At 37.8% G+C, this 27,367-nt stretch overlaps 1 protein-coding gene across 2 annotated transcripts; it reads right to left on the bottom strand.

Moving 5' to 3' along the window:
• Positions 1-1,946: 1,946 nt before the first annotated feature.
• Positions 1,947-16,277, bottom strand: glra2 (glycine receptor, alpha 2). 2 transcript variants are annotated; one of them, XM_087804210.1, is made up of 9 exons: positions 15,946-16,277; positions 13,676-13,791; positions 10,262-10,329; positions 9,105-9,328; positions 8,481-8,563; positions 7,102-7,239; positions 6,821-7,035; positions 5,566-5,715; positions 1,947-3,937 (listed from the first exon to the last, which is right to left on the bottom strand). In XM_087804210.1, exons 1-9 carry the CDS (start codon positions 16,113-16,115, stop codon positions 3,662-3,664), a joined length of 1,440 nt encoding a protein of 479 aa, XP_087660336.1. In that variant the 5' UTR covers positions 16,116-16,277; the 3' UTR covers positions 1,947-3,661. The 2 variants fall into 2 exon arrangements, with proteins under 2 accessions (XP_087660336.1, XP_087660337.1); XM_087804211.1 differs by lacking the exon at positions 5,566-5,715.
• Positions 16,278-27,367: the final 11,090 nt, after the last annotated feature.

Below are 27,367 nucleotides of genomic sequence, written 5' to 3'. Positions count from 1 at the left end.
CAATGTTGTGTTGGCAGAAGTTTATTAAGTTTAATTATGAAAATGTTTTCTTTGGTATCAAGTATCTTTCATTTCTCAAGTTTGTTGATCATTTTCTCAATTTGTTTTAAATAACATTCATTTCTATGTGATTCAAACGATTAAATGGTTTAAGCTCGTCCTTGTTTATTTCTAGGGAAGTATTTTTAATTGGTCTTTTCTGAAACAATCTATCGACTGACCCGGTCAATAATTCAAATATTCGTTATTGCCATTTCTTTCAATATGAATGCAGCTAAATTAGTTTATGAGACCCATCAGATTAAATTAAATTAAATGAAAACAAACTCAATAAGAAAATACAAGTGGAACTAAAGTATATTCCCATATTTATTCGAAGATCCAATTCTTTTAATTCATTATCTATTTCCTTAATTTCTTTTGGTTAATTCCATCATTTTAGAATTATCCGATTTTTATCACGTGGAAATTATGTTCTTCAATAAATGTGAAATACCACAAAAAAAAAAAATGTTTAAAGGTAGGTTAAAGTGTCTCTAAAATAGATGTTGGACTCTATTGTACTATCACTATGTTTCTGTTCGCTCAAAACTCTCTTTTCATTGAAACATTTCTCGAGATGAAATCTTGTTTAGCATACCCACACCTACTCTGCTGTGATTGGTAGAACATCAAGGTTTGTCACCGCACGTCATCAATCCCAGAAGTCTTCACCTCCAGGGACTTGTTGAATAAACAAAGTGGGCGTCCTGGGTGATTACAGCTGTCTGGAGGAGGAGTGAAAACCATTATTAGGTCATAATGGATTCTGCTCTCGTAACTTCTCATTTACCAAGACTTGAGTAGGGGCTTTATAAAGTAAGTACTTTAAAACATGGTCATGATGAGAGACTCAACATTTGAAACATGTGAGTAAGTCGTAGTTGGGTTTTTACATTAGTTACCCTTTATTAATATATTATATTAATATTATGTCTGTCTTTTTCTTTCTTTTTAACATTTATTCCTGATTCATGGTGCATTCTACTGAAACATAATTTAAACTTTCAGTTTGTAATACTCGTAGTTTTATTTGCTTGACTGATCGAATATCCCTCAAACTTTCAAATAGTATTAATTCTTTTTTTCTCTCACATCCTCTAAATACGAAACCTATAGTGTTTGTCTTTTTCAAAATGTATCTTGGAGTTTAAAAAAATGCAACTTTATTCAGCCAAGTGTTCCTGGGCAATTGAGTCTTTTCCTGGGTCTGCCCCAAGGCCTCCTTCCAGCTGAACACCTCACCAGGGAAATATCCTGGGGACCTCCTGACAAGATGGCATTTACAGTTTATTCTATTTATGTCCAACTTTCAGTTGGATGAGTTTGTCATGAGACCTTTGTCTTCTGGCTCAGCTCTTTTGTCATATTTAACTCTGGACACGTAATACATGAGAACCATGGTCTTAGAGCAAGAAGAGCCAAGTCTGAGACCTTGTGAACTGATGTTTCTTCTCCTACACGTCCTCATATGCCTGTCAAGACAACTACACATCATAATAACTGCTTCATTCTCTGATACCATTGTTTGTTCTTTCTGTCCCTGCAGAGTTCCCGTATCTATCACAACCTTTCTGTTTGGTCAAATTAATCCGGCCTCTCTGTTTTCCCACCTCGTGTTCCGTCACAAGACGTGTGTCCTCAACTGGCTGAAATAATGAGCCTCTGGTCTGAGCTTCATAATCGCTCAGCCTCTGGTTGGCTGTTGCTATGACAACTCCAACTTCTTGTTTCTCTCAGACCTTTTCACGGAGTGGGCTCACTAAACTTAATGAGTGATGGGAAGCTGTTTTTTTAAAACATTTTTTTGCTTAACGAGGTTCACATAATTCTGCCTGCATCAGCCTCCGGTGGAAAATAAGATTCCAACACATACACAAAAGTGTGTATAAAAACAACACAACTGGTACACGGTCAGTTTTATTGATGGTTCAAAAGTTGACACCAGAAGCTGTCGGGTATATACATTAAACTAACCCCTCTTGATCCATCCAGTCGGAACAAACTGTACAAACAGTCCAAGTCAAGATGTTTTGAGCACAAGCATGGTGGTTTTCCCTGTTACAATAAATATTTCTCTATTTCTACCAAACCATATTCTCGTCTGGACAACATCGAAAGTGTTCACAGTTTTGAGTGATGGATGATGACGAGTGTAGGCGATGAAGAGTGACGAGCCATCCTCTTAACAGATGTAAGGTTGAAAGAGTGAAAGTGTGATCAAATAAAAAAAATAAAAAGTCAGTTTTTTGGCACTTAAGACCGACATGTCCTCCAGGGGGGGTTGTTGGCCAATCAGAACTCTCGATAGTTGCTGCAGCCTTATTTTGTGTTGAGCCTTCCCCGGTTTTCTGAAAATTCTTCAAAGTAAGAGTAATAAATTAAAATTTCAAAAAAAGTATTGCTCTTACAATACAACTTGTAACTCCAGAAGATTCTCAATTATCTGACATTGGTGCGAAAACACTTTTGAAAGAAAAAACACAAAACAATTAAAAAAAACATTGAAATTACATTTTGTCCGTTTCTGTGCAAAATTATGACAATAATTCTTAAATTTCGATACCATTGTAACAGGCTTGACACATGTTATGCTGTTTCAGCAATTTTTTGGGGCTGAATTGTACGTGCCAGAGTCCTCCCTATTGACTGAAAATTAAAAAATGAGTGAAAATATTTCAATGTTATGTCAGAGATATTTTGTCGAATCAATTGAAAACCTTTGGAAATTGGATGGTGTCTGTCAATCAAACCTCAACCTCCGGACCATCAGGGAAGTAAGAGCCTCAATCTGGGACTATACGGAACAAGCAAGGCTACTCACTATTGGTTGAGATCATCAACCCCACCGTAAAGTTTGCACATTTAACGTTGGTTGGCAAGTTTTGGATTCTTGAATTGAGTCATAGAACAACCTTTATTGATAAAATAACTATTTAAAACTATGTATTTTATCTTTGGATCAATTGTCCATTGGTGACAAGGACTAGATCAATCTTTTTACCCTTGTGTTAACTCTGGGTCAAGGTGACCCGAAAGCCCTAAAACAAAAGCGTTTGTGGTATCCCTTTTGTTTTCGGGCTTTCGGTTCACCTTGACCCTGAGATAATAGAAAGGTATGTTCTGTATATAACAATGGCAATGGCTGGTGACATTACTTTAAAAAGTATCTCCGTCCGTGCCAATAAAGATGAACGAGTATTTTTAATGATAGTAATTCTAGTGTCATTCTCAGGAAACAGATCAGTGATATCTAACGATCAGAAATGACGAATCAACTTTAAACGGACCTGAGCTTCCTTTCCAGTTCTTGAGTTATACACACATGTTCCACACTTCAGTGTAAATGTCGTCATGACAACTGTACGATATATAAAAGTCCCAAACATCCTCGATAAGAAAACGTTTTTTTTTCGCAAACCCAACAAGCTACATTAAAGTTACAAATCATGGAATGTTTTTTTGTTTCTCGGTGGAACATCAACGAGGCAGGAGTTAAAAACATTTGGTCGTCTTCTTCAGAAGGTCACCAAGCCTTGAGATAAAACCATTGCAGCAGTACAACAGTGCCTGAATGTTGTACGATATCCCTGAAAGAGCGTCTCATAGTTTCTCTGGAGCTTCACTTCTTGTGGATGTCCTCGTGTCGGATGATCTTGTAGGTGATCCAGTAGAAGACGTTGAAGATGAGGAAGGCCAGAGGAAACGCCGCCCTGGAGATGGTGTCTATCCTCTTGGCTCTGTCCACAAACTTCTTCTTCATGGTTTCGAGATCTTTCGCGGCCGCCAGTTGGGCGCTGGGGGTCGGAGTGGCGTTTTTGACGGCGGAGCCATCTTTCGTCGGCAAGCTCATGTTGTAGCCCGCGAAGTTGAAGCGACCTTCACTCATGTCCTCGTCCTGAAAGTGAGGTTTCTATTAGATCATTGCTAGTCAAATTTCAGAATAGAAACAACGCTTTGAATGAATACTTGTCAATAAAACCTCATCACGGTCAGCAAGTTAGCTTGTTATTGACACTTTACACTGAAGGTCCTCCAGTCACACATCTTGGATATAGTCTGGACGGTTTTAGGCAGATATAACAGTATATTTTACACATCTTTCCCATTACAATCTCACATTTAATGGTCACTTCTTTTTTATGATGAGAGAAAATGTTAATCAGAATGTTGAGCAGAGGGATTTTACTTTGTGTCTTTTGATCATGTTGTCTTGTCTTATCCGGATGTCAAAAATAATTACTTAAAAAAAAAAAATAAAGTTCACTTCATACCTTGCTCTATCCTAAAGCTTCGTAGATGAATTCTCATCATTATTATGTGTCCCAGTAGCTATTTTTTGGTTTTCAATTTCACCAAACATAAAGCATCATTTTCCTTGCTATAAGTGAGACCGTGGCAAGGTGTAGCCCTGGGGCCCCTTTCAGCAGTGCTGGGCTGATGAAGCTTCATGAAGCAGTGTCATGTTGTTTAGAGGTCAGTAGGTGGCGCCATCTATTTAGAAAGGATGTGATGTTTCATTAGAAGAGTTGTTCAAAGGAAAATTGTGCAGAGACCACCATCTAGTGGTTCATGAAGCTTCATCAGACCTACACTACCGTAAGGCCCATTGTCTGCATACATCTAGCCCTCATGAGGTAAGAGCGAAACTATAAAGCTGATCCATAAGAACAAAAGTGTTTGTTTAAAGATTATTTTCATATATTTGCCCACATATTATCTTTTTACAAAAGTAAAAGCTAATTATTTTCAGAATGTGATATTCTGTGTCTATATCTCATATCGTCCTCAAAAAACCTGAAATATATTTTAATGTTTTCACATTACACATTGTTTCAATTTTAATAGAAAATGTTTAACAATTTGAAATATTAGATCTACTTTTATTTAAATCTTTGAAAAACATACATATAATAAGTTTGAAAATGTTGCTTCTACCAACGTGTTCCTGTGACCCTCTGTATTCACGAAATCTGTTAGCTAAGTTTGTCAAAAACGAAATATAAGAGAATTTAATGAAAATTTCAGGAAAAACTGATAAAGAGACAAAGAATAGATGAGTACATTTGCAGAATGGTCTGGAGTTTGGTTTGGAAAAGTTTCTTCTTACTTTATATAGACAGATCAGCAACAGCACTGATTTCTGGGTAAGCTCATTAATATCAATTTTATTTGAGATGATAGAAAAAAGTCGAATAACATCTAACTACATCGATCAAATAAACTTGGGGAAACATTCTAAGTAAAGACAATACAATACAATACAAGATGAGAATGATCAGTTTGGCAGAGGTCTGCGCTCACTAAGTGCTTTTCAAGTTTTTAATGATGACAAGGCAATTTATTTTAGCTTCTTTCGACTCTCGTTAAAACTTTCTCAATAAAATGATTGTTCTTTATCTTCCTGATATACATGTGTGTCTCTCTTCTCACCCTTCTTATAAATAAGGTTCTGTCAAAAAATGACTGCAATTCTGACATCACGCTAGTTTCACAGCAGAAGTAGGAACAGACGTGGAGGGCTACCTTGTGATTTCTCCTCTGTCTCCGTCTCAAGCGCAGGAACTCTTTCTGTTGCCTGGAGACAAAATTAACCCCGGCATATTCCAGCAGCGCGGCGAACACAAAGAGCAGACACACTGCCATCCAGATATCAATGGCTTTCACATAAGAGACCTGGACGGAGAGAAAACACAGAGTTCAGAGCGTCGACAGAGAAGTCGTTCCTTGATTGATTCCGAGCCACGAGGGCTTCTGGGAAGATGCAGATATTTCTCTCGGGGGTTCAATCCAGGGAGAAAACAATGGAACTAAAATATTCCTGATCGGAGCTGCTCGTTGAGATTGTTTTTCTGTGGGATTGAAATCTTAAATATTTATCATCACTCGTCTTTCAGGAACATCTTTTCGGCCCCTTTTTCAAAAAGATTTTACCTGTGTGTTTTTTTGGGTAAAATCCTGTATTTTAGCCTCTAAGAATACAAACTGATTCTGGTAACACAGTTTACATACAATAATCTGGCGAAAGGATACTTCAAGATACGCAGGAAACTACAGATATATTGTGATGTATCATGATACTGTACTAACAAGTATATATTTGTTGTATTGTCCAAGTACTTCACTCTGCGTAGCAGAATTTACAGACTCTTGACAAAGACACGACTGTATCCTCTCATCCTTAGTCATCACTGGGACCGCTTGGGATTTCATTGTTGCTTTTATCTATTATCTGAGGACCTAAAGACTGCTGCCATCTAGCTGCCAGGAAGTATAATTGCGAAACAGAAATAAACAAACACCATGAATATATGCATATAACGTGTAAATAAAAACTACTTAACTCTCATTTAATTGAAATACAAACCATAAAAGGACTATATATATATATAAAAAATGTAACCATCAAAAGCCAGAAAATGTGAAAAATAAAAATCAATACAGTGCCATTGAATAACAATAAAGTAAATAGCACAATATTTATTATTTTATTGTATTGTTGTATTAACCAGTATTATCCAGCTCTAATTTACTGTTTACTGGAGGTAAAGGGGAGAGCCTAATGCTCTGTATAAAACAACAGACAAGCATGTGACCTGAGGCTGCAATGTTATTGGTTTCGCCATATTTTTTTGCCTGATGAGTCAAGGTCATTTTCTTCAGAGTGAGGGCAATTTAAACATGGTTTATATCGCAAGACTAAGAACTCAAGACAATAGACTGAAAACTGATTTAAATACTTGTTCATTGGTGTTGGTGATGGTTCTGGTTTCAAACTTACCTTGGGAAGAGACGCTCTGGAGCCGGAGCTCTGCGTGGTCATGGTGAGCACGGTGGTGATGCCCAGAGCCACTCTCGCCGGAGCAGCGTCCATATTGATCCAGAACGACACCCAGGAGAGGATGACGATGAGGAGGGACGGGATGTACATCTGGATCAAGTAGTAACCCATCTGCCTCTCCAGGTGGAACTTCACCTCGATACATGTGAATTTACCTGCTCGGAAAAACACCGGTCCATCAACTGTCTCAAGGTGCCCACCCCTCTTGATCTGGTTCTCACCGGTGTTGTAGTGCTTCGTACAGTATCCCAGCTCCTTCTCATCCCTCATGATGAACTGAGGCAGCGTGAGTCCCTCTGAAACCTGCACCGCGCCGTCTTCCAGCCACTCGAAGACCAAGTCGTTCATGGTGTAGCCAACTGCAGACACAGCCATCAATCACTTCAAATCAATAAATCCCTGCAACCAAACAGAGGCGGCTCAACGATCAATCAGACCCGATGACCTGCAGCCAATTATAGCATAGGTCGTACCATTTGACCAAAAACTGTTTGGTCCTTATGTTTCTTATTAAGTAAGTAAGTAAGTAAGTAAGTAAGTAAGTAAGTAAGTAAGTATTTAAGTAAGTAAGTAAGTATTAAAGTAAGTAAGTATTTGATAAAGTAAGTAATTAAGTATTTAAGTAAGTAAGTATTTAAGTAAGTATTTAAGTAAGTAAGTAAGTAAGTAAGTAAGTAAGTAAGTATTTAAGTAAGTAAGTAAGTAAGTATTTAAGTAAGTAAGTATTTAAGTAAGTAAGTAAGTATTTAAGCAAGTAAGTAAGTATTTAAGTAAGTAAGTAAGTAAGTAAGTATTTAAGTAAGTAAGTAAGTATTTAAGTAAGTAAGTAAGTAAGTAAGTAAGTAAGTAAGTATTTAAGTAAGTAAGTAAGTATTTAAGTAAGTTAGTAAGTAATTAAGCAAGTACGTAAGTAAGTAATAAGTTAGTAAGTAAGCTCTTTGTAAAGAGTCTTTCTTTTTAGTAAGTACTTGGCTGTCATGTTCAACTTCTATTTTTTTTTTTTGCTGAATCCGAAAAACCGCCAAAAATTGAAATAAACAGTAGAGTACAACTGGATCAATACGTCTGGGATGTTACATCTAGTGGGGAAACATTGTCATTGCAGAGAAAGATTGAAATAGTTTATGTGTGCAAACATTCAGAGTCCTGTATAATGATTTGTTCAATGTATTTCTAAATGACTGCTGCCATTACTAAGTATCAATGTTGATATTCAAGTGGGCAAGTAGCCATTAGCAATAATCACTGTGTTGTGGAGATATGCAGGTGTACTGTAGTTAATATTGAATCTGTGAGACACAATCAAAACTTATTATTATTGAATTTTATTAACCCTTGTTATCTCAGGGTCCAGAAATACAAATGCAGTGGTGGAGGTCGTTCACCTTGACAGCTGGATTCAGAAAGAAATACTTAAGACTTGAAAAACCATTATCTTCAAAGCTATATGAAATTGAAAATCAGCCATCTGGTCACGTTTCTCCTTGAGCTTAACATATGAATTCAAATTTAATTGAAATCTTGAAATAATGAATTGGGCAGTAGCCGGCCATCGGGCTGTAGTTTGGTTTCTTTTCAGCGGGTTTTTGGTGATACTTACAACTCTCCAGCTGCATGGTGCATGTTTGTGTGTCCATGGGAAAGTTCTTCAGGTCCATCGGGCAGGACAGAATCAGAGTCAACCTGCGAGCAGAGACAGATTGAATCTAAGAAATAGATTTTCGTGTCCCCTCCGCTGAGTGTGATCTGTCCAAGCTGCCATCACACTTCCATTACTGAACTTATTGTCTGTGTGATGCATCGCGGTCGCTCGTCTCTCTCGTCTCCCCCCGTGAACGCAGATAAATGCTTTTTCATCCCAGCCGATGACCCACTACGCTGGCACACCTGAGCACCACTCAGCCTTGGGCTCCTTCTGTAATGGACTCTCTGCTTAACATGGCCTCGCGGTGGTAGAAAATTGAAAAAGTGAACTTTGTATTGAGATTAAATTAAACATATTCTCACTGTATTCTATTCTGTTCTTGCTTGACCAAACCGAAGACCCCCTGAAGGTTTTGTCTGTGATCCTCCTTATTTTATTAAAAATCTACCCGCCTTTGTATCAGTGATGTTAATGAGATAAAAATCAATTTTCTTCACTTTTATGTCGGGGACATGTCCAGAGGTGAAATATTATAATCACTCGTTCTTTTGTGTTTCTTTGAAGCTAGTCAGGCGTCACCTGATGCTGTAGAGAACGTTCCCGTCCTTGAAGATCCTCAGCAGCTTGTTGTCCGTGGTGACGTCGTGGAAGTTTGCGCCCTTCTCGTTGGCGAAGAACAGATCCGGCTTCCAGATGGAGTCCAGCATGGACGGGTCCAGGTCCAGGGAGGAGTCTGGGTACTTACTGTAAGCCAGCCGGGGGTCATTCCACTTCTGCCGCAGGAAGATGTTCACCCTGTAATCCTGCACAGATGACAAGCGGCTTTGCATACTTTGTCACGCTGCGATTTTCAGAGTTGTATCACTCAAATGTATGCATGTTCTTCTCAAACACAAAGAGATTAGCATCATATTTGACTCCTGTTTACTCATGAATCCAAACAAACTTCAGGAATCAATAAAGAAAAGGTGTAAGAAGAAGTTAGAAAACATCTCCGGGGACTATGATGTTTGCTGATGCTATAGTCATTTAGAGAGAGAGTAGGGAGCTAAATTCCAACACGGGCCACATAAATAAAGATTTGAAGGGACACTGAGGTCAAAACAAAAAAGATGAATGAGTACATGAAGGTGTGACTACCAGAAGAGAGGTGAAGGTGTGGAAACAATGATGGAAAATTAAGTTTAATTAAATATTTGATAATGTATCTTTCTGGTGAACGGTTGACATGTCCAAATATAATGATGTCACCACTCCATTATGAGTCATCAGCACTTTGGTGTCTGGAAGGACTTGCAACAGCATCAGAAGTTAATCCCTGACAATCAAACAAACATTCATACTCGGTCTTAATATAAGTCTTCATGATCATAGATTATGAATCAGTTGATTCTGTATTTCAGATTTTTTTTCTTTTAAAAGCTTCAGACCTGACTGTGACCCGGGGCAATTTTTTTTATTATTATATTATCACATAATTACATTTGTAAATACTATTAATATACCGTTCTATAGTGTTGCTGCAGTAAATTAAGTTTCCTGACCATTTTAAAGGCATTATCCTTAATGCCCTCCTCTTTTGCTTGATGACCGCTCACTGTATATCAAGTGGCCCCTTGTACAATGTACTCGTCCCCCCTGACTTTCTTTGTAATATACTGTAAATGTGTATTAATTATGCATGATTTGAAGACTAAAATAGACATCAACTGATGAATGTTTCATGCTCAACTCACCATTGTAGTTTCTGCTATAGAACCGAAGCTGTTGATGAAAATGTTGCAGCTGACATTAACTGGTGGACCTGCAGGTGGACACAGAGAGAAGGTCAGATCATTAGTCACATTTTTACCCATAAAACCCTCTGTCCACCCAACTAGCTTTTCAGTCTTCAGCGAAAGATAGAGCTGGGTATTAATTAGAATTTCCAATACCAGTTCAGATACCTTCACTATGTATAGACTTTAAACATCCAGTTTAAAATGTAATGTTCACTTTAAAGTAAAAATAAAATGTAATCGTAACACTCTCTTTTAATTAAAGTATATACACTAAGAAAATATGCTTAAGCACCGCCCACCGAAAACATTTTTTCAAGAGATTCAATCTTGTTTAACCCAACCACACCCACTCTGCTGTGATTGGTCAAGCGTCACCACGCGTCATCAATCTTGGACCTTGGCCATCAGTCTCCACCTGCGAGGGACTTGTTGTATAAGCAAAGCAAGGGTGATTACAGCCGGCTGGAGAAGGAGTTATGACCATTATTACATCATAATGGGCTCTGTTCTCGTAACCTCTTGTTCGCCGAGATTTTAGACGGGGTAAAACTTAATAAAGTAACACCGTTAAAAGCCTTTCTGGTAGGCAGACAAATGTCTTTGTCAAATCTCCAGGTACTGAAACTTGGCACGAGAAGACGAAGAATTTTTTGTTACTATTTCGGTCGTTGCCACAAAAGAATCGAAGTTAGGTAGCCAGCCCTGCCGGAAGATCTGTCGTATTAACTATTTTCTCTGTGCCTTAAAGTACATCAGTTGTACACCATTCATCCAATCACTCATTTTCTACCACTTATTCCCTTCTGTGAATGGCGGGAGCCCCCAGTTATACATCAAATTCTGACAAAAGAATGGTTGGAAACCATCGGGCGGGCAACATAAAATGACTTGGCGTGTAGTTTTGGCACCTGGGACTCGATTCTCTCAAATCTAGAACAAGCCTTGACGTTCTCACCCAACAGATCGGTCTGAGCCCAAAGCTTCTTGAAAGACTTGTTGACTTCCTAAAGTCCGCCCCCTCACTATTCACATTTTTTCACATGCCTTCTTCATCAATATTGCATCAGACGGAGCTTCGGCATTAGCATGAGAAAGTGTCATCACATACCTGCATAGAACAGCAGGAGCTGGAAAAACAAAGAAACACCGTCTCACAACAAATGCAAGAGAATCTAGGTCAGTGCTCAGGAACTTTCTGCAGCACCTCCAGAGAGAACAATGAGGTTTTTGTTCATTAGAAATGAATTCAAGTGCGGTTGACTTCAAACCAGCAGTCTTCAATATAGATGACTCACACCTCTTCCTGCATGATTGTGTGTTCTTGTTATACTATTGGGTTAACTTGTCAAGATCATTCACCACTAGATTAGGGCTTTACCCCAAAACTGTTCTGTTGGACAAATGAATGGATGGGGGGGATATCATGGTATCTAATGTCAAATAGAGATATAAAATGTAGTTTTGGATCTACAGTTGTGCAAATATATCCATCCAGATCAAAGCCTGGAGGCTGGGGCAAAAATGCTGGAGGGTGTACAGACGTGTCTGGAGTTTAACTCTAGTCACGTTCTTCAAACCCTTCCAACCTTCCTTCCCGCTTCACATAGTAAATCTCATAATAAAGGTCTAGCAATACCGTTAAGCCTTGACTCTTCTACCTTCCCATACTCTTTTGTGGGATAAACCAGAGTACAGACCAAACCAACAACCTAAACAGAAGGTCGGTTCGATGTTGCCATTGCATGGATTCTCTCAAGCGGTTCCGTAATTTCATTCCAGTTGACGGCCTTGTGACTATCCCACCACTGAATTCTTATTTAAATTTTTATCTAGCGTCCATGCATATTGACTATTCACCCTGAACCAACAAAAATTGTCAGTGTCAGTGTTGTGGTGCGTCATGGCTACACTTTCTGCCTGCCATCATTGCCCACATCGCAGAAGGTCAATGAACAATGGGCATTCAAGGCAGCTATGGCCAAACCAGCCTGCAAGTCATTTGATGGTAGATTAATGTTCATGCTGATATTGTGACAGATAAAGAGTCCAGTTTTTAATCGTAAAATAGATCATGGATGTCAAAGGTCTATAGACGCCAGAGTAAAACCAAAGTTGAAGAAAGGTATTTTGATTGGTCCCTTACAAAGGGTACTAAAAGATTTTGGTCCCTTTGAGCGATTGAGTTTGAGACCCCTTATCTAAAGGAACAAGACTTAGAACCAATGAACAAGAACATCTTGGATCGCCAGACATATAAATGGGAGAAAGAAAGACAAAGTATGCACCTCATTTTTAAGACTTGGTGAAATAAACAAGTTGCTCACGAAAGACATATCATATGGAGGGCCAAGGGATAAACCTGGTAAGGCAACTGGGATTCAAACCTAATCCATTATTGCTACTATTGTTGTACGATTTCTTGTGTCCTTCATGCACGTGGGCTCGCCAAACATTGTGTTGCCAAATATTTAGTTAGGAAAGTTGCTATTGGCTGTCCTGAAAATCTCTAGAAGTCGCTAAATGATGCAATCATCTCATTTGCGTAAATAGCTTTGTGCATACACAATTCATTAGCAGCCTGGAGGTGGAGCAGCAGGGCTACTGTGTGACCCTTCAGTGAGTTCTTGTTGACGGGGGACGCTTACATAAGAATCGGCTTCTAACTGAACACGGCAGCGATACAAGCTGAAAGTGTGATCGAAAAAAAAGTCGCTTTTCGCTTTTCACGCTTAAAGTTGGCAAGAGGACACAAACTTCCACACCTCAAATGCTGTTGGTCAGCGACACTGAGCAACACTAACTACACAATCATCGTGACAAAACACAACAGGGGAGCTGAAGAGAATCCTGGGAGGAACCATGAACCAAAGATAGAGACATAACTCACAACACTCTCTTCTAATGTGGGTAAATAACCGTCGCCTCAGCATCGCCAGCTCTCCCTGATGGACGGAAAGATCTAGGCCAGATTCTCTGCTGAACTTGCTGATACATCGCTGAGTTATAGTTGATATCAAGCACCACTCACAATCATGTGGAGTGGACCTGAGCTCCAGAGGGCCCTGCCTCTCCTTCTGCTGCTCACATCACATCCAAACAACAGCTACCCGCCGTCCCGACACCATCTCTCTCTGTCGCTTCGTTCAGTACGTTCTGGCTCAAACGTGCTCCAGCAGAGGTGAGCTGCTGATCTGATCCCGGTCAGCACAATTATGTTACTGTCAACTCCAGTGATGGATGGATCTTATCAGACGGGTGACAGCGATGAATCGTGGCAGCAGATAACAGAGTGGACGGTCAGACGTGTCGTTTTAAAATTGCCCTAAAGATACAAACTGGTGTGGGTGACACAGAGAAGGAAGCAGCGACCTTTGAAATTGGGGCGTATTCGGGCGTCGTAGCCTGACGTTCGTCCCATCAGTGAGTCCAGGAAGTCAGAGGGAGACAAGTTGGAGGAGGATCTGGAATCGTGCTCTTTGGCATCTCTGGAAAATACACAAAACAGACAGTTGATTGAATCCTTTTGCGAGATCCGTCCAAGGAAAGTATCTGTCAGTATATGAATTGAACATGCTTAAAAATCATTTTGGAGCCGTTTCAAAACAAACATGTTTTTCTTTTTTTTGTCTGATTAGGGGCTTCTCAAATAAATTAATCAATCAACACTTGTTCTGAAATATTAATAATAAATACACAATGTAATAATAATAATAAAAAATAGTATTGTAAAGTTCTCTTAAAAATATCTGCAGTATACTATTCTTTAAAAAATCGAATTCATTAAAAAAAAACGTGCAAAAAAAAGTTGTGTGACATCATGTTCATCATCTTTTTTAGATTCCAACTGACACAAAAATGTCATGTGTATCGATTCACAGATGATGTGCTCACTTTAGTGTGTGAATCTGTCACATGAGTTTGCATCCAGTTACACTAATTTGATATGCAAGCGCTCTCTGAAAGATTTCCCCCGAGTGATGTAAAGACAACGCCAACGCTCATTACAAACACACAACAGTCATTGATTTTACATTATCAGACATAATAGGAGGTTAAAAACTCTTTTTTGTCCTTTTTTGTTTGAGTGATTTTTTGTCCGTAAAAAAAAGGAAAAATTAAAAAACTATTTTGAAATATAGAATCTCTATATCATATGATCATTTTTGAAACCCACCCTATATTGTGTATAATTAAAAATATATATTTATGAATACATATACATAAATATACAATACAAGTTAAGCCTAGTTTTAAAAATATTCATTTGTAAAGGTTTTTTTTTTGTTTTATTTGCAGATTAAGCCTCTCAAGTCCCAGTATATATTGTGACTCCCTAAAGATGTTGTTCACGCTGTTTTTCTTCAGTTTTTTTTTAGATCAATCAACAAATTAACATTTAAATGCTAAAATAATTGATTGCTGCTTCCCCAATGCACATGTTTTATTTATATAAATGCAACAAGAGACTTGGATTAGATTTTAACCCTCAATGATTGCAAATAAATATGGTTAAATAAGTGTTGGAAAAATTAATACACAACAAAGAAATTTACATTAATAATTGAAAAGTACTTGACCTGAATACATTAAAAGATACGAGAGAAGGTTGGTAATATATAGATCATTTCATTATCTTTATTCAAATTACCCTTCAAAACACACTGAGCTAATGACTACATTATATACCTTTCTATTTGTCTATTTGATTAATAACTCAAACGTGATAGTTTACCAATGATTACGAACCCCTCCACAGAATGATTTAGCTTCACAGTCAACTGTTTTTCAACCCCCAGTGTCTTCTTTGGCAATACATCCTCTGGTGTGGCTCCATCCTTACATTGAATAGAATTGTTAATATTTAAGTTGGTTGTAGTTTCAACTATACTGACATAATATCTAGAGTTAGAGAAATAATTACAAACTCGGATTTTAGAAGAAATACTTGTCTGCACCGATGGATTACAATAAATTGACATTATTATGCCAAAACACACATAACTTGTCTGAATTAAGAAATCCAAAAGACTAGTATTATTATAAATTAAACATTTAAATAAAATTTCAATTTAATATGATTGGTTTTTGTTTCAAAATAAAGTTTCTAAAATACGCTGAAATGAATTCAAGATTCTGACATGATTTAGTATCTCAATGTGTTTTATCAATGGCTAAATGTGCCAAAAACATGAAATTAAAAAAGCAAAACTTGATTGTTCATTTTGATAAGAGACCATATTTTATGTCTATTAAATGCACTCCTCTTAATATTAAATAAAAAAGAAAATTTTTGTTTTATAGTTAAAAAACAACACTAAAAAACTAAAGAGATAAACAATAATTCAGTTTGTAAATGTATGTGGTTACTTAAATAATAACGTAATTAGATGTTTTAATGTGTGAACAGTATATTTATTTATAATGCATAATTCACATTCAAACTATAAGAAACATTGATGAGCTCAAACACACCTTTTCTGGAAAATAAAATACAGTGACATAGGCTCAAAAGTCTTTGTTTTACGCGGTAATCAATTATTTCCCAGGTTATAAATCCAAAGCTCATTTATAGTAGATAATGTAGGACAATATTTGTTGTTATATACGACAACTTTTCTTGGGGTAAAGTTGTTACTCACCCAAACTTGTTAGTCTCCATGAAATATGTCAACAAAGCTCCTAAAAGCCTGAAATAGGAGCGATTCATCCCGGGGAGCTTCCTCGTTGTCTCGCTTCTCCTCTTTATTTCTTCCACATGTTCCTCGCAGTGAAGCGCATCCTCCAGAACCCGCGCGTTCCTAAAGCGCATCCCTCGCCGCCTCCACGGAACACACTTCAGGAAACTTCAGTCGTGGAAGTCCGACTCGAACCCTCTGCTGGTTTTCCTGCTCAAGCATCGCCGTGACTCCTGATCCTGGCTCGGTGAGGAGCAGCAGAAGACGAGGCGTGCTGGTGACAGAAGCTCCGCAGGTGCAAGTCCAGCATCATCTGTTGAGGAATGGCAGTGGAACGCCCTTTTCTCTCCTCGCCACTTGGACCAGCGCGGCGCGCCTTTACGCGCAGGCGCACGGCTCCGGAGTGGAGGACGTGCGCTGGTTTTCAATAACGTCGAGGAGGGGGGGGGGAATGAGCGAGATAATCGATAAAGTGCCAGACAAACATCAGGGGTCTGGCCGGGTCATGCTAAAAGAGGGTCGCCCACTTTTGAGGTGACACGCTCCCCTACCTTTGACCTTTCGACCTTACAGCCGCCTTTTCAAGTCCCACTTCGAATCATCACCCATCATATTATATTTGCAAAAAGTTTCCCGTTATTGTCATCGTTAATTATCTTGTAGATACTCAGTTGTTTTTTTTTAAATAAAGTTAAGGTTTAATTTATTGTTAAAATCTTCTTTAGTTTGTCTTGAACTACAGACCACCCTGAACAAACTCCGTTACAAACTCAAACCCGTGTAGGAGCCAAGGATCTGAGCACACATTTAGATTAATTCTAAGACAGAATGCGATGTAAAGTGAATTACTTTTTTATATTAATGCTATACCTTCTAGTTAGCAGTTCGAGTTAGAGTTAGGTGACATTTACCTCCTTGGATCTTTGTTTTTGTTGAAGATTAGAGTCAATGACAATGAAATACCAATATGTAAATGCTGTTGTCTGTTTCGTGGGTGTTAAAATTACACTTGGGTCACTATTTAATTAATTTAAGGTAACCTTTGTGTGGACTCCTAATGTTTTTTGGTCCTTTTCTGTCACTGTATTTGGCTCCAAGCTTTTTCCACACTTTCTGTTTAACATTTTAATCATTGATGTTCACAATTTGAGTGGTCGAGACTATAAAACCACTTTGGACTTGTGTGCCAGATGTTTCCGGTTTTTATTCTCGTCTTCGTTCATAGACTTTTTGATGATAAAAAGAACAAGATGACCTGGGACACCTTTGTTGCTTGTATCCTCAAGATGTCTCTGAAGACAGTGATCCTCTTCAAGATGCAGCGAGTCTCTCATCACGAGATATTGGTCTTCACTCCTCCTCTAGCCAGTTGTAATCACCCCCGCTTTCTTTATACAGCGAGTCCCATGGAGGTGGAGAATACCTGAATTGATGACCTCAATTTTGACCCAAAAACAGTAAAATTGGTGATGATCGGGGTAAACAAAATGTAATCTTCAGAAAAACCAAGTGTTTTCAGTGGGCGGGGCTTAAGCACGTTGTCTAATGTAAATATTATAATTAATAAAGAGTTTTGTACAAACATACACATACTGATGAGTACAATAGAGGTCGAAGATCAATCTAAGACACACTTAAATCAACACATTTGTTTCCCTTTAAATAAAAATTAGAAAAACCTTGAATCAAATGAAAATTTCTGGCTTTTTTTCTTCAAAAGTTTGAGCTCCACCTGTTGTTTATGGCTTTAAAAAGATTCACAGAGAGTTAAAATCCTCTGTCAGTCATAACAACACCTCTGAGGTGTGCCTGAGAAGAAGATAAGGAGTTCTGGAGTCAGTCTGGCATTTGCAGCTCAGATATATATATATGAAAGTGTAAACAAAAGGACGCACCGCGGAGAAGCCGCCGAGAGACTATTTGGTACCCTGGTTACCCTGGAAACAGATTTTTTCGAAGGCACATCGTTGGAAATGCTGAAAGGTTGGCCTCCCGGAGCGAGACGGAGAAGAGGCGACTGACTGACACTTGCAGGAGAACAGACGCTGGTAGGAACCCACGGGTGACATGACCACACGATTATACTGACTTCTGTGTGTGATGTTGCTCGTGAGGATGCTGAGTGGGCTGCACGGACGCCAGTGACTCAACGGACGCTGACATGCAGGCGCACCAGGGCGACACTAGAATTAAAGAAGCACTGGTGAACCTGTTCTTTGTATGACTACAAACTGAAATTGTGAATTACATGCTGCAAACTCCATGTCCGGGGGGGTCATCTTTGCCCGGCATTTCACTAAAGATGGCCCACTCTTCTAATTAAATCTGTGACAATGTGTTTCGAAAAGTCTTACGATTGAACTTTTGCAAAAAGCAGAGATCGTAAGTGTAGAAAAATCCTGAAAATGAAACACAAACTGAACAAAATCTGAATGCTTCGTTTTAAACTATTTACATTAGGCTAAAACATGAAACTATTATTTGCCTTGTGATATTGTTGTATCAGCATTAGTCTGTTTGTACAAAACTCTCTTTTAACTTAAATATTTCCGTTACAAAATGTGCTTAAGCCCACCAAAAACACTTCTGTGATTGGTCGAGCATCGAGGTGTGTCACCGCTTGTCATCAATCTCAGAAGTCTCCACCTCCAAGTGACTCGTTGTAAAAAAAAAACGCGCCTGACTACAGCTGGCTGTAAGATGAGTGAAGCCATTATAACGTCATGATATGCTCCGCTCTCGTAACCTCTTGTTCGCCGAGATTTTAGACGGGGAGAACTTTATAAAGTAATAAGTTCAAAACATCTTCTCTTACTTCATCTTGGAGAGGAAGACTTTGAAAAATGTCAGTCAGGAGAGTTGGGTTTTCACATTAGTACTGTGAGCGACAATAACTTACAAGTGGGGAGCTCATGTCACGTTTTCCTCACACGATTTCCTCACCAAAGACCTTTCCGTAGAACGTCTGAATATTTATCGTGATTTAAACCACAGGAAAGTACTGACTCTGATTTATTTCCCTGTTCATGTTTCATTGAATTGATGATTTCAGACTTGAATGGACATTTAATTATCGGCTGTATAAATAAAGTTGTGTTTTGAATGCAACAAACATGAACAAATGGATCGCCTGTTTTCCAAATCGTGTACTGCAACTACTTACATACTCTGTTTTTATGTCCCACCATAAAAACATTGGCATTGAGCCTGCATTCACGGATCGTGTATTGACATGAGATATATTTATTTTGTTTACCGACATAAACTTTCTTAACCAAAGAAAAACTTGGATTTTGGTCTTTAAATTACCTTCATTCTCATTTTCCTGATCCAAAATCCGTATGTAAAATTCCAGCATTCAACATGTATTTAAAAATAGAGTCATATATAAATCATTGATTCTCAACCCACCATTTTCTCTCTCTGCACCTGAACTCACCTTGCGAAGACACATGGACACACTCTAGACCCAAAATAATACTGACACAATCCGTTACCATGGAAACATGCCAAAAAAGAAATGTAACTTTTCATTTTAGTTGGGAAAAAATTGAAAGAGGTGGTTTTCCACAAAGTGTGTGTGTGTGTGTTACCCTTCTTCATGCAAAGTTCTTTTTTAAACCTTGTTGAGTATGAGTCCCTCTGTCCACTGCAGGACCAGCACATCAACAGACAATATAGATTAGATCATCCTTCATCCTATGATTTATGGGAAGAGCACAGGGAACATACAAGCATGTGGACCCGACACAAAACAAAATCGTCATAGTTGCTACAAAAGGTTAAACATCCGTCTCACTGCACACCAGAGGTCACGACCCCGAGCACCCAAGTTGAGAATCGTGAATACTGAACGACTCAGATGAATAATTGACGATGATGCGTTAATTAACAAACAGAAACGAACTTGTTCCTGAATTATGTACGTGTCAAGCTGGGCGCGTGGAGGAAGAATGTCGGCGACCTCAAACCAGAGTGAAGACCTGGATCTACGTTTGACATTCTTGATCGTAAACCTCAATTTTCTTCACTAATATCGTATTATTATATGATTATTTGCTGTTTGAACTTATCAAGCTGTCGCCTCATTCTCGGGAAAGCAGATGGCAAAATCTAGAATATATATATATATATATACATATATATAAAGAATTGAAATGGGAAGACTGATCTCTGGTTAGTATTTTATATCAGAGAAAAATGATACTATACAATAAGAATTTTTCATACATTATATCATTATGTAATTATACATTACAATATATTTATGAATAAAAAAACATATCAGAACTTATTTTGAAAATTAATCATGATCAATAACATGCCTTTAAAGTCAAAAATGACATTAAATAAAATATTTAAAATTGAAAATCAAGAAAAGCAAAAGTGTCCATTAGTTCCATCACAGGACTCGGGGGGTCGGCAGGTCGCACAATTAAAGAGGAAACAGTCAAACGTGTGTCATTTAAGGTCCACGGGGAGATGTAGCTCCGCTCCCCCAGAGAGACGGATAAAAGCCGACGATTCTTCAGACACGATCAGCCGGCGTCAGCTCCACCATTAAAGTGACACGAGAAACCTGCGACGATGGCCGGCTGTAATTCTGCCTGGATTACTGGCTTTATTGCTGTCTGGCGGGATTTGTAACGTTAACACACCACAGAGAGAACTCTGCTCGTGTCGTCAGCGTTCTTCTTTTGACCGTCCTCTTCAAATATGTTCATAATTTAGATTAAACTAATTTATAGATACTTCTATCATTTTATTATAATAGCCTAAAGTGATAGTTCACACAAAGTACAAACTTCACTTATTTTCTACTCACTCTCATGTGGACTAATGCTTGGGATTATTTGGATAGTAATATGTTCCATTTTAGAGTTATAGACAAAAATGTATGTAAATTCGAATGTAGCGACTGGAGCTCACTTATCGTTGTCTTCAGATCTTTTTCTGAAACAATTTTTATTGTCGAGGATTTTAATACAAGATGGACATTACAGTAAGTAAGTAAGAAATTATATTTATACAGCGCTTTTCTAGACCAGTGTTACAAAGCGCTTAAACAATAAAAACATTTTTTTTATTTTTTATTTTTTTTATAATATATATTAAAAAGATCAAGATGACACCGAGAAAAACACAGGTGTCCCAGAAAATCAGGGAAAAGCCTGCACGAATAAGAAAGTCTTAAGATGTTTCTTGAAGGAGTCAGTGGATCCATCAAACACAGAGAGAGAGGAAGATTGTTTCAAAGCTCACAACAACCTCAACAGCCTGGAAGGATTTCTCTCCTCTGGTCCTGAACCATGTGCCGAAGAGCAGCTTGGAGGTATTTGGTTCATTTTAAGTTTGTTTGTTTTGGAGGAAGATGGATCTGAGCTCCAGTCACTATGTTAAAATGGACCTATGTTTAACTCTAAAAAGGAACATATTACACTGTAAATAATCTGAACCCTTAGTCAACATGAGGGTGAGTAGAAAATGAGTGAAAGTTGAATTTAGGATGAACCATCACCTTTTTTTTAAATCACTTTAAGTTCTATTTAAACCAACTTCCCCCATGCAAAAATAAAAAACAACACATAATGTCAGGGCCTAAATAGATTAAAAAATGCCCCAAAATCAAGGTTTCAAAAAAATTGATCTACGCAGATAAACAAAGTTACAGTAAACAACATGAATACATAGAAATATGAAAATATCTAACAAAAACAAAAATATGTGTTATAATAGTCAGGGACGAATTGGAAAGATAATAATAATAAAAAAAATAAAATGGAAGAAAATTGTGTTTAGCAGCAGGAAACAACTTCCTTTTTATTGCTTGGATTAAGATGGATGTAAGATAAGATTTAAGATAACCCTTATCCATCCCATAGTCGGGACATCTGTTGTCACAGCAGCAAGTTCACAGGAGAAAAAAGGTATTAAAAAAATAATTTCAATTGTATATTGTCACTTTGCAATAATATAGAAAATCATACAATATGACAAAATGCAATACACAGTATTGATCACCATACTACGTACATATAGTATGTAAATAGTTTCAGAGTACGTGAAGAAAAAACATTTTAGCATTTAATAGATAAATTAATATGGAGTTGATCCAAGCGAGGAAGCAACACCAATGAGCATAGTAGTCTGGTTCCCTCCTGGAATTTGTTTTCCTTAGAGTCTCATATTGGCTGATCATATGAACGTATTCATTTAAATCTTAATATAATCTGACGGCATCATCTGATAGCGTGAGGGTCTGGCTTGGATTGACTTCTGGGTCTGGAGATCTGCTCCGAGGAGTCTTTGGACATTGATCCCTCTAAGTATGCGAAGTCTGGCTGAAGAACTCACCTGGAAACCACCTCCCTGACGCTCGTGCTCACCGGACCAGAGACAATTGATTGGAGTACCCGAGCCTCCATCGATCCCTTCCATCCCGATTTCACTTAATGACTTGTGTAGCTCAAGCAGTCGGCTCTCGGAGCAGATCCTCGGCCTTCCACGCAAGATGCTGGTTATTTCCGTTCCACTCAGAAAACAAAGGGTTTAGTGTGTGGATTCGTGAAAAGGAGGAAGGATTTGTCAATTCTCTGGTGCCATCACACAATTATCATAATCTCTCCATCGTGAGGCTATTTCGAGGAGAGCGTGATGAAGGTTCCTGGCTGCTTTATAAACCTGGGCTGGTGATGTATGGTTGACTGCGCCGACTGAAAGCCCACCAGGACGTCGCTCCTCGGGCCGTGTCATCCCTCAGGCCGAGCGAAAGGAGCTGAGATGCATTCACCCTCACCTGTCAATCAATGCCCCCTCTCTCATCAGTAGAATAACCTGACAGCCACGCCGTCTTTCCCCATCACTGACACCCATGATCCTCTGCCTGGACCCCTATTTCACCACTTTCTGAGAGCAAGTTTTTGAAGGCTTTCACTTTCCATGCTCATCTAATGCATTTTTCTATTAACCCTCATGGGAATGTACCTAAATGGTTTGAAAATTATTAAACGGCATTCTATATATACATCTTTTTAGTCATTTTCCAACATGATATGATCATCAGTGAACATATTAATTAAAAAAAAACAACAATTTTTTTTTTAAACAGATGATTTTGATGACGTTCTTGATAAAATCTAAATAAAAGTTCCGCTTCTTATCTCATAATCATCATTTATGTCCGTCCTGCACTTTTAAATACCATGTATCTCTACGTGTTCAAATTCAAACGGAATGCTATACTGGCTAGCTTAGCCAGTGGCTAACATTGTTAGCTGCAGTGATATGGAATTCACAACCCCCTTCACACTTTTTATTTTATTCTATAATATATAATGTCAAATTGAGGCCTTTATACAACTACAAAAAACTTCTTGGAAATAAAAATAGTGTTTCCTTGTATATCACTGGTTAGGATTTCAGGACCAACAGCAAAGTAAAAATCTGCAAAATAGGAGCACTATATTTATGTATTAATTCACTTACATTTTTAATCACTGTATAAGTACAATAAACTACTATTTATCAAAACAATTGTTGGACATGTTTATGAGGCGTTGCATTAGTTGGTGCTAAATCAGTACTTTTATATTCCACAAAACCTTTGAAACTTGATACTTTCTCAAGGAAAGAGAAAGCGACATATTATATGCGGCGCTCCATGAGCCAATCTGAGTCCAGAATAGACAACTCTTGTCTTGAGCTGTTAGCCAATAGAATGCTGTGATATATACAGTATATGATGTTATAGTATATGTAATATGTTATGTTATTTTTTAAGAAACAATGCCAAAGAAAATTTATCACGGTTCAATATATGAAAAGCAATACTGCAGGGAACACTTGATATGCATTGTGTCTGATATGAAGTGCATCTTGTCCGTTACGGAGTGTAAAAATCACACCTGTGTCGAAATGAAACTATAATATTTATAGATTCATGTCTGAGATGGGAACTTATTATCTGCAGGTTGTATTTGTCTTACATATACAACTTACACCGTTGACTCAAAATCAAAGCAGATTGTTGATATTGTGACTTATAAACATATCACTGTTTAAGTTAAGAAACTATGGATGTTGACAATTCTACAGAGACATCCAATAAGAATAGAAATGATGTGAAAGAAAAGAATTTGATTGGAGGACAAACATATATAGTATGCAACGATCAAGCCTCCAAGAAAGAAAAGATTTTAATAAGAGTCGTATTATCTGTTACAGACAGTTTGGCAAATAAACATTTAGTTTGGCACGTTGTTGTTTGGTTCAGCCAGGTCGTGGCTCGAGCCGAAGGGGAATCCATCATGTTTCTCTCAGATCTGCATGTCATAATGTCTCCCCGGCGTGTGCGCACCCCTTAAACTGTTTCCCCGGGCCCCTGTGTTGACACAAAAATCATGTATTTCTAGCTGGCAGGCTCGGCTCACTGGAGGTCTGACAAAATGATGCAAGATTCCAATAGCTTAACTAATTTACATCCATTTTCTTTCCCACTTTTTTTTTCCGGAAGACACCAATTACGGCGGCGGGATGCCAGAGCTTATTCCCTGGATTTTAAAAAGATATTTATGGAGGAATTAATCTCCTATATTCATGAGGCAATGATGAATATTTATATGGGCTGACAATTTTTGAAATCTTTTTGGTGGGAGCGTCCTATAATGAAGCCGGCCGGAGCATCTCCGTCAGAGGAACTTGACGAGAAGATATGATGCGCCGGCACAAACATGGCTCCATGAAAGTGATTAGCGTGCAGCCTGTCAAGAGAGGAGAAAACATTACAAAGGCTCACTGTCACACTTGTAAAGAATACGGTTCTATAGAGGTGAACTGTTTAGTTTTCGCTTTAGCATCATTTTTATCTCCTCTGAGAGAAGCTATTTTTAGTTCCCTGTTATCTGCGTTGTGAAGTGTTTTGATCAACATCTTTTCAGCGGATCATTACAAAGATCTTACTTTATAATGCATACATCCCTGAATACATGTGTCTGAGATAACATACATTTCAAACAGCTTTTCATTTCCATCTTTATAAAGATACCTGTCCATCTCCGATGCTCAGGATAGAAGATACGTTTCCATTATTTCAGTGGAAAAATAACAAGCGAGCAAACAATTATCATGTTTCCATCAGCTCTACTCTGAGTCTCAGGATGGACGTTGAAGCAACTGTATAGGATATATATGTCCTTGCCTGCCCAAGGAAAATTTGTTTGATACATTTTTATCAAGGCTTTTTTCTGAGCTGTAGAATTAATACACATCTTTCAATTCCAACTTAAATAATAATCATGTTTGTCTGGTGATCAACTAGGGTCCTTCATTAAAATCATTCAGTTAATTTCTTCGTTTTTATAAAATATACCTCCATCCAGTGACAAAGAGAGATAAAAAAGAGAATTGCGAGGGACAATAATCATAGTCTCTCCTGTGGTGAGAAATACATTCATATTGTATATTCACATCTGTTATTATTGATGGTGTAGTACATAGAATGTTAGACCGGACAGTCCAAGTTTTCTGCAAGTGAGATAAAGATTTAAATCAAGGATTTATAGTAAATAAATTACATTTTTAGTTGAGATTTACTTTATACGAGCCGTGAAGCTCTAGTTACCCACCAGGAGCAAGCAGCGATGGAACTGTGGCAAAGAAAAACGACCTCAAACAGGGCAGAACCCTTGTGAGCACCAGACTCCAGGAAGGCAGACTCCTTTCCTTACCAGGGTGAAGGAAAAGTGTATGTCAGTGATCACAGACTAAACAACTAGTGGCATCCAAATGTTTTATGCTAGCAAGCTAACATTAGCCAGAAATGAATGTTAACTCTCAATTTGGGGTAAAACATACTGCATTCATATTTACTGATATTAATTCATATGGAAAAAAATTGTTTGTTTGTATATATTGATTAATATTGACATAAAATTAATTTTAGACATAATTATAATGTTGTTATTGTTTGTTATTAAGTTCCTCTACTCTGTTGTCTTTTTTAGTTCCAAGTAGTTTTCTTAATACTAACAACTATATTAAATATAAAGCATCTTAAATAAACTATTGCTTGATGAACCGTTGTGGAAATGTAATTGAGCATTGAAGTCCTCTTTCACTCTTCTTCTTCACCTCCTTCATGTCTGTCCTACTTGTTTTTGATTTCTGAGTTTCATCAAATTCTTTATTTTTACTTCATGATGATGGAAAAATGCTAAGTGGCTATCCAATAATGTAATCATCTTAGCTGCGAGCTTCACTATTGAATACATCATATTTAATATTCTAGTTTTTTCATCGTCACATTTTTAGAGAACACCAAAGGAATTGTCTCCTTTTATTGATTTCTCAATAGACTTGCATGAACACACCAGTGCTCAGTTAATCCCACAGGCTTAATTGCTTCTAAAAAAAAAGAGCAGTTTTAAATAGTATTGCGGAAGAATATTAATCGGATTACGACGCTTTTAATGACTTGTTGTTGAGAGTTTTAAGTAGAATCCGGTGGAAGGATTCTCCTGAATAATGACTCATCATTGAAATATAAAATAAGTTCAAGTGTTTTGACTAGTAAAAAGGAGGAATGAGGAGGAAGCATGGATGTTCATTATGAAGATAATGCAGGTGTGACTCGACGATGATGAAAATGGAGGGATCACTATTTTAATTGAAGGAGAGGAAAAATGTTGCGGTAAGAGCAGTAGCTTTATTCGGCGTCAAAATATATCTGGTGATGCAACATGACAGTTCTCTGACATGTTCTATAAGCTTCGCCACTTAAGCATCGTAGGAAGAAAACCTCTCAACCTCAACGGATTCATGTCAGATTCTTTAAAAAGTCCAATGGACGACTAGATAACCGAGGATGAATTCAGTGTAACTAATGTAGTGGCTGTCGCTGATCGTTTTCACCTTTTCGGTTTCAAATTAGCAACGATAAAAATGATTATAAGCTTCATGTGAAGTTACATCCACGAAAGGAAGATTCCAAAAAAACACACAGTTTAAGCTAGTTCTGTGTTTGTTCGTTGGCTGCAGCTATTTAGCGCTGGTTGTCTGCATCTTCTCGTTGCGAACATTTTAATCTAATTCTTTATTATCTAATTTTAAATATTTTAGTTAAAGACCATCATGTCAATAAGTGGAGACGCAAAAAAGTTAGATCAGAGAAACAAGAATTTTTTGTTTTTAATCCTTTTTATCGTTCACTGTTGGCATTTTAATGTTCTGAAGAAGAATCTATTTATTCCCTTCACTGAATCGAAGCAAGTGAAAAGAACATTTTGAAAAGGTAAATAGTTGTCCCATGTGCATACAAGTCAATTGATTTCAGTTGTTTGGAGGCCTTTCCAGGTTGTCAATGCCTCCAGGTGATGCATCAGGTGTGTTA

The sequence above is a fragment of the Callionymus lyra genome, chromosome 12, assembly GCF_982586985.1.
Source record: "Callionymus lyra chromosome 12, fCalLyr1.hap1.1, whole genome shotgun sequence".
Taxonomy (NCBI): Eukaryota; Metazoa; Chordata; class Actinopteri; order Syngnathiformes; family Callionymidae; genus Callionymus; species Callionymus lyra.
Note: the sequence above shows the minus strand (reverse complement) of the source record. Positions and strands in the feature narration are given on the sequence as shown.

Excerpts from the sequence above, each read along its gene's own strand:
- glra2 (XM_087804210.1), bottom strand. The coding sequence starts at position 16,115 with ATGCGCTTTAGGAACGCGCGGGTTCTGGAGGATGCGCTTCACTGCGAG. Across the intron at positions 8,564-9,104 it reads AACGTTCTCTACAGCATCAG|GTTGACTCTGATTCTGTCCT; the intron begins GTGACGCCTGAC and ends CTCTGCTCGCAG. Across the intron at positions 3,938-5,565 it reads GACAGAGGAGAAATCACAAG|GACGAGGACATGAGTGAAGG; the intron begins GTAGCCCTCCAC and ends CCTCACTTTCAG.